Source organism: Simochromis diagramma, unplaced genomic scaffold (genome assembly GCF_900408965.1).
Source record: "Simochromis diagramma unplaced genomic scaffold, fSimDia1.1 OVJJ01000565.1, whole genome shotgun sequence".
In the NCBI taxonomy this organism is placed as follows: domain Eukaryota; kingdom Metazoa; phylum Chordata; class Actinopteri; order Cichliformes; family Cichlidae; genus Simochromis; species Simochromis diagramma.
In genome coordinates this window covers 2,126,919-2,134,811 of record NW_024387304.1, presented here as the reverse complement: position 1 = coordinate 2,134,811, position 7,893 = coordinate 2,126,919, and the positions used below count along the sequence as shown (strand labels likewise).

Genomic DNA, 7,893 nt, shown 5'->3' with positions numbered 1-7,893 from the left:
AGTTAACAGCAGTTAAAAATTATAAACGGTGATGTGGAGTGTTTTTGAATAATTTTCTTATTATGAAATATGTGGGAAAGGTAAAAACAAGAAAACAGAGAAATAAATAAACGTGTAAACTTTCTAAAACATGATGCATAAAAGGGCAAGACAATGAATTAACTATCTTGAGGGGTCTGTTTGGTAAAATACGAGGTACGCGGAAACCAAATCTTTCTATAATAGAATTAATTAGCGTCCATCTGAAAATTGTTTAAAGTGATTATCAAATTAAATTAATAATATGAAAAATATAGCGTTAAGCTATGTTTGTCTCTGGGCCAGAAAAGTTTCCTTTTTCCAGTTTTTAAAGGATGCTTTTGAAGGCAGAAGTGTCAGGTGACTGTAACGTGACGCTTGCGCAGTTGGAACCAGGCGACTTCCTGTCAAGATGTCGGCGAGCATGGCGTACGCCGGATTGTGGAGGACATGCAGAACGTTACTACCCAGACACCATGTCCTGTCCCCCGCTGCCATCCGAACACAGAGCTCTGCTAGTGGAGACTTGATGCCCTGGACCTCGCTCTCCAGGCCTCCGTGGCCGGAGCAGCCGAGCCCGTACTCGGCGGAAGAAGAGCAGAGCCGACACGCTGCTGTGGTGAGCACCGTAAACCAGCGGATCAACCTTCGGGACTTCGGCCGGCTCTTCGCGGTGGTGCACTTCGCCGGACGCCAGTGGAAGGTCACCGGTGAAGACTTGATCCTGATCGAGAACCACATCGAGGCGGAGTGCGGGGAGCGTATCCGCATGGAGAAGGTGCTTTTGGTTGGAGCTGAGGACTTCACCCTGATTGGTAGGCCTCTTCTGGGGAAGGAGCTGGTCAGAGTCGAGGCCACCGTAATCGAAAAGACAGAGTCCTGGCCCAAAGTCCACATGCGTTTCTGGAAGAGACACCGGTTCCAGCGCAAAAGGATCATTATCCAGCCGCAGACGGTGCTAAGGATCAACGGCATCGAGCTGGCCCCTAGACTCACATGAAGCTGATGACACAGGACTGGGAGACTCTACTCTCTGACCCGCGGTTTATTTTTTCTTATTGGTTTCAAACATGTAAACAAACTTGTGGCGGTCAGCTTATATGCTCATGACTCTGACTGGTTTGAAACGAGGAGCTGAACATTTGAGTAATACGCTGAGCAGCTGTTCACTGGTTTGTACTCCTGTAAATATATAGTGCAGACCTGTGAGGAGATGTATTAAAGCTTTGTTTCCAACATGTACTGAGCGTTTGGATTAAATCTGAGTTTACAACACAAAACTTTACAAAGGGTTGAAGTTAGTGTAGCTGCAATGGGGGGAAATCCCCTCTATTTCCTCAAGGACCCACAGAATAACCAGAGTAAGTCCACCGTTAGCCTAGATCGTGATTTATAGAGAGAAGATAAAGTGGGTCTGCCCACACTGACCAGAATGTCTGTGAACCTATGTCATCCTTTTGAGACTCAGCTGATACATAAACATTTAATTTAATAAAACCAGTCCCCTAAATGCAGGGTTGCCAACCTGAGGTGATATGCAACACTGGACTGTGTACCTATGTTAAAGTAGCTTATGCTATAAAACAATTACTGGCATTTCTGATGTAAAAGTTAGAATAAATAAAAAAATGTTTAAATGACTTAAGAAACACAGTCACTGTGACAAGTTTTTAAAACAATTTCTAATTTTATTGTGAAACCTGACTAGATCGCCTCTGGGAACAAGAAAGCTCCACAGATGTTCAGAGGATCGATCTGAAGGCACTGTTGAACATTTCTGCTCAGAGGGTAACAAAGTTCTACTCAGAACTGAACTCCAGCGCTGGAGGTGATGTTTAAATGAGGAGTTTGTCCAACAGGCAAAAACAACAAAAGTGAGCGATCAAACTAAATACAATGCTGCTACTCATGTTAACAGATTGGTAGAAATCTCATCACAAACACATGTTCCCTGTGTGAGTCCAAATCAATGAAACATATCCTTAAACAGCAAAAAAACTTTGAATGATCTGCTTTAAGGAAAATCTGTTCTGTTCTCAAATTGACTGTATTGCTCAGTATATTTGACCACAGAACTCACATGGTGCTGAGCTGTGTTAAGACAGACAGGTGGTGTTCATTCATTCACAGGCTGAGGGGGCTAGTTTATCATTTCAATCTTGATACAGAAAGGAAACAACAAATGTTGGTAAACCTTACTGTGTCACTCCTGCAGCTCTACACCAGCTTTGACTACACTTTGAATGTGCACAAATTGTAGTCGTCTTGTAGAAAGAAATGTTAAGCTGAAGCTACTACGAGGCTAACCGATGACTTTGGATGCATTTAACGTGATCCCTCCACCTTTGAGCAATAAGGAAACAACCCTGTGCACAGTGTGACCTCAGTAGACTTCAAATTAAGGGGTTTGGTTTAACACTAATCAAATAAGTATTATTAGCTTGGAAGTCAAGTGTGGTGGATTTTAGGAGAAGCTGCTTAGCTGAAAGATCACTCGTCAGAGAGGTGAAGCCCAGCCAGTTTTTGACCTACGGTTTGAATCTGTGCACAAAGACTAGACATATAGATCATGGTATAAGAATTAGTGACAGCTGGTCAAGTCGGACAATGTAACCACACCAGAGCAGCACATACGCATTTAACTTAACAGTGGCATTAAGTGAAAATTAGGCCTCAAAACTTTGTGATACTGTTGGTTATGGTGTTGGGCACAGTTTGGCAGTTTTGGACAAAGATCCTCTGTGCACCGAGGAAAAAAAACAAAAACACACAGAGGTTCTCTCATTTTCCAAAGTCTGCTGCATGTGCGAATGTGGGGGGAAAAAAACTAATTATAATCAAACAGAAAACTTTGCTTTGGGTAAAATTAAGTTTAAAAGAAGAGATTATACAGCTTCAAAGTAGCAGCTGAAGTAAAGATCCTGCAAACTGCTATTAACCATCGAGTTAATTTAGTTCACAAACTCCCCCTAAGAATCCTGCACACACACCATCATTTTTCCTACACGGTGGGAATAACACTGTGTCGGGAACCCTGCTTCTGATTGCTGTGATAAACAATGCTTTGTAACTTCCTAAAAACAGAAATTCTAAGAACATTTTACAAGATCAGACCGACCAGACGTGTGGAGGCATGAAATAAAGGAAGCATTTCGATGTCTCTCCCAAGTGTGACAGTATAAGAGTTAACACTTTCTCTTTGAAGCATAGCATGGGAGTATCCCAAAGTGCTGAAGCCTCAAAGCAGCTCAAATTTAGAACCTGTGTGTCTTCACTGCAGTTTCTCTTTGATATTTTTAATAATTTTATGACTTTGGGCAATGGAAAAGGAAGAATGGTTCTAGCGACTGACTTATGTGCATAAAGAAACTTCTTATTCCATATATACCTTTCAAGACTCCAGAACAAGTTCCCTTGTGTTCTTTTAGTGTAGCTAAAACCAAATACACTTTGTGAAACATTTTCTGACTGGTCAGGCTTCGCTGGTGAATTCCGTGCTGTAAATCTGACTTTGCTGTTTACCAAGTCTGTAGGTTTGATTGTTTAAATGTCAGAAATCTCCCTGGGGTTTGGTGCAACATTTTTTTCACCCTCACAAAATGAAAGGAATCTAATGTACCATGGCAGAATATCCTCCTGCTGTCACAGCAATGAACAGTGATTTTCAAAACAAAATCTCAAGTATAATCTTCAGAAGTCCGATCAGAATAGTCCAAAAGATGGACTCTTCCTCCTGGAAGTCGTCCTCTGTAGCATGAGCAGATTTCTTTTCCTTATGTACACCTTCTGAGTTGTAAGAGCCCTTATCAAATGGGTCTTGGGACACAGTCTGATCGTAGAACACTCGCATTTCAAACTCACTCTCCTGGTGAGACGGGTGGCCATAAATGCCGATGCCCACAGGCCTTGTGAAGTCCCCGGGGACCACCACCACATCTTGTCCGCAGGTGGCTGATTGCAGCTTGTAGGTGTCGAAGCTCGGGTGCAGGGTTTTATCTGACACGTACAGGTCTGCGTCTCCCTTGAGGCTTTGCATGTGGAGGATGATTCTGCCGTCGTGGTTGAGGCGTAGGTAGCTGTAGTTTCCGGCCCCAATGTGGCCCTGAACCACATGGAGCAGCACCCATTCTTCAGGGAAGCTGTCATCCTCTGAGGGGCTCAGGAAGCTTCTGGCCTGGGACAGCAGGAGGGCGACGACCAGCGCGCTGCAACTCAGCTTCATGGTGAAGGCATCTGTCAGTCAGTCATCAGACAGCCTGAGAAGAAAAAAAAATGAACAACACACAGATCAGGAGGCTACATTCAAACAGAGGCAAAGGCTAAACTGCTGCTCAGAACTACAGAAGTCAGTACAACCAACTCCAACTGCTGTCACAGCCAGCTGTTTGTAAATCAGCAGCAGAGGGGAGCTGAACAGAGAGGAGCTATACAAACCGTCTTCAATAGGCAGGCAGCAGAAACTGACTGAATAAAGGCAGTTTTAATGTAGGCTCAGCGGGAAGAGATCAACAGTGCTTTATGCATGGGTTAACTGATTTACCCATTAGCAAAATGGGGAGGGGGAAGTGAGACCACAAAGCATCATAAAAGAGAGCCCCCATTAGTTAGTTTTGAAAGGATAGGGAAGCAAAAAGTGGACGCATAAGCTGGAGATGTGTGCCATTTAAACAGCTGCCTGAGTCACGAAATTCAAAAAAAGAGAAAAACATACATTAAAATATGTAGAATCACAGTGTCTGTAAGTCAGTGTCAAGTAAGGCTTCTCACACACACATACATATAAAGCCCAAAACAGAAAAGTTGTATCCATCACACAATTTAGTCAAGTAAAACACATTATGATTGCAGTTCTGTAATAAGGTTACCACACAGAAAACTGCCTGCTTCAAAAGCCTGAATACGACAACTGCTGGCACAATGGGATGTTTAGCTCAGCTCTATGTTACAGTCATTTCTCCGCCATGATGAAAGCTGCCTTTACAGCTAAATCAGCCAAAGGTGGTACAGTGGTGAAGTTGTAGGGGACTGCCCATGATTCAGGTTTTTTGTTCTTTCCTTGGCTTGCAAGCCAGAGTGTTCTCTGGCAACAAAATAAAACATGGTTACTGGGTCAAACCCCCATCTGGATTCAGGAATTCACTAACTCAATACCCCTTGAACCCAGTTATCTCAAACTCTGTAAGTGGAAAGGTCAAGCACACTCCTGAAGGGAACTCACGTACTCCGTGCTTGTCAATTTAATAATGTGTATTACAATGGGAAGCCCACAGTACTTAAAAAAAGTCCAAATAAGCACCAAAATAATAAAGAAGCACCCCAAAATTGCCTACATTGCAAACACACCAATATTTCAGTTTCAGGGAGAGATATTGGAAAGTTGTTTTCCCACAATCCCATAATGTTTGAAGCCTGGGCAACAAGGAAAGCGTCTCTTTGCATATAAAATAGCCGAGGACTGTCAGTGAAGCCAAGGATAGGCGCTAGGCTAACCATCACACTGAGAGCACGGGGCCTGTGCTTCAACACCACCAGCTGCCATCTTGCCACACCATTTTTGAAATGAGACAGGAAGCAGGATTTGGGAACCACCTTGGCTGACAAGAAAGCATGGACTGAGCAATTATTAAACAGAGAAAACATTAATGAAATGCAGGTTGCAATGCAGTGGTTAGAACCGTCTCCTCACAGGAACAATGTCCCGAGTTAAAATCCTGCCTTGGTTGTTCTGTGTGGCTTTTGCATGTTCTTCCTGCGTCTGTATGGGTTCTCTCTGGGATGCTCCATCTTCCTCCCAAAGTCCAAAGACAGGCTTGTCAGGCTAACAGATTGTCTTAAGTGCTGGCCCTTCGACAGACTGGCAACCTGTCCACGGTATACCTTTTGCTTTGCTCCATAACAATTGGGATAGCCCCCCGCCCCTGCAACCCCAAACTGGATAAACAAAATAAAGAGGAAGGTTGATTTAGCCCCCCAAAAATGTCCCACTTGAATAAGTAAAGATATGTCAAAAGCATTGTATTTTTACATAATATAAGGCTAGGACCTAAATTTTTGATAGTTAATAAGTCAACAGCCATATTCTGATAACCCTTGTACACAGTTATTCACATCTCTTTTAGTTGTTAGAGTTTTAAGAATAAGTTAGGTGTGACTAAAATCTTAGGTTTTTAATAGCACTTATGGGAAAAAAAATAGCTGCCTTCCAGACGTTTTAAAAATACCATCTTGTGGTGCAGGGTGTCAAAGTTAATCATTACATGGTTTGTTTGACAGGAAACGTCTCATTTTGTTAGCAGGATGTTACTCAGTAGTCACTTTCCATTTAATACAACATGTAGATTGATTAACATGTTTCTGGCCCTGAACGTTTTGCAGGTTCTTACTGACATCCCATCACCCTAACCTGTTTTTAGGCAAAGCAAATAATCAATTAGTCCTACACTACAAAGCCCGTCGAAGCGTATCTAACAATACACAGTCTGCTTCATCTCATTTTATTATGTACAGTTAATAAGTTACCTACTGTAACAGAGCCATCACAGCAAATATTCACTTTGTTATTCCACCACTGTCCTATTAAAGGAGATTCATCGAATACACGGACAAGATAAATCCACAGCTGTTAGCGAGATTAATTAAGGAATGTTTGCCATTTTTATGGGATTTGCTGATTTCAGGAAAAATGTGTAAGACAAACAATTATCCATTAAAGTACAACCTAACACCCGATGTGAGGTAGTGTACACGTAAAATACAATTGCTACGCATAAAACAAAAATAAAGACTATAGAATGACTATGAGAAGTCCAAACTACAAAAACACGACAGCAAAGCATGCCGGTCAACCCACCTCAGTTCTTCCATTCATTAAAAGACATGACAAACTGGTTTCCAGAACAGAAAGGACGCCTGTAGTTTTGGTGCCAAAAACTGAATATACTCGGGAGAAACATACGGAGAAAGTAACGCGGTAACCGTCTGCCGCCTCCTCACAGCTCAGTGAAACATGACTAAAGAAGTCGGAGAGTTTTCGATTGAGAGCCTCTCGGCACGGTTAAAAATAACCACCTGCTCCCCATTTCACCTCTGACACCAATCAACCAACTTTAACCATTAACTACATTTTTATTAACAAATAAACACCAAGACTGGGAGGGGGCAGCCTTAAAAGGTTTCAGGGATTTTGACATTAATACGTCTGATAAATTAAACAAAGAGCTTTTTGTAACGGCTGAACCTGAACCTGCCGCATGCTACGTCGCTAACAGCTAAGAATAGCAGTTTCAACCTGTACAACCCCAGCAGTAAAAATGTTTTAATGAAAACAGACGTACTGTTAAAGACTATGCCAGTTACCTCCAACTGTATCATTCAGAAACAGTCCACAAAAACACATTGCTACTTGACTTACTGAACAGGTTAGCAAGTTCTTAAAGCAGCTAGCTATCACGCAGCTACCGTTGCACGTAGCCTGTTTAGCTTTAGCCAAACACGTTCAGGAGTTTACATAAGCTGGAGGCCTAAAGATCAAGTTACGAATAGATTAATATAAAGATATTCATGGATCAGTTAACAGTGCACTTAGTTTACTTACACAGCTGTCATTTCCTGAGCAGCATCTTCAACTGAGCAGCAAAGTTCACTTCATCATTTCCTTTTCCTTCAGCTACACAAACAGCAAAGCGCGCACTCACGCCACCTACCGGCCGTTGTGAAGGTGACGCTCATCAGTAGCCAAAAAAGCTCCATCAAGTATTTTTTAGAAAATGTGGCAAATGCACAGGTTCAAAATGGGCCCGTTTCCACACATGGATTTAGTCCTAGACAGCGAACCTTTTTTTTCTCTTTAAACTGGGACTCAGCTGAATGACAAAC

The 7,893-nt window shown here is 42.4% G+C and overlaps 2 protein-coding genes across 4 annotated transcripts; one reads left to right on the top strand and one right to left on the bottom strand.

Annotated features, from left to right (window-relative positions):
- The first annotated feature begins 384 nt into the window (after positions 1-384).
- mrpl21 (mitochondrial ribosomal protein L21) lies at positions 385-1,260 on the top strand. The gene has a single exon (XM_040004325.1). The coding sequence runs from the start codon at positions 431-433 to the stop codon at positions 1,016-1,018; it is 588 nt and encodes a 195-aa protein (XP_039860259.1). The 5' UTR covers positions 385-430; the 3' UTR covers positions 1,019-1,260.
- A 726-nt stretch (positions 1,261-1,986) lies between these two features.
- cunh6orf120 (chromosome unknown C6orf120 homolog) lies at positions 1,987-7,724 on the bottom strand. Of its 3 annotated transcripts, none has more exons than XM_040004326.1 (2): positions 7,613-7,724; positions 1,987-4,274 (listed from the first exon to the last, which is right to left on the bottom strand). In XM_040004326.1, the coding sequence occupies exon 2, from the start codon at positions 4,238-4,240 to the stop codon at positions 3,683-3,685; it is 558 nt and encodes a 185-aa protein (XP_039860260.1). In that variant the 5' UTR covers positions 4,241-4,274; positions 7,613-7,724; the 3' UTR covers positions 1,987-3,682. The 3 variants fall into 3 exon arrangements, with proteins under 3 accessions (XP_039860260.1, XP_039860262.1, XP_039860261.1); XM_040004328.1 differs by lacking the exon at positions 7,613-7,724 and adding an exon at positions 7,430-7,556; XM_040004327.1 differs by lacking the exon at positions 7,613-7,724 and adding an exon at positions 6,869-7,318.
- Between the last annotated feature and the right edge of the window lie 169 nt (positions 7,725-7,893).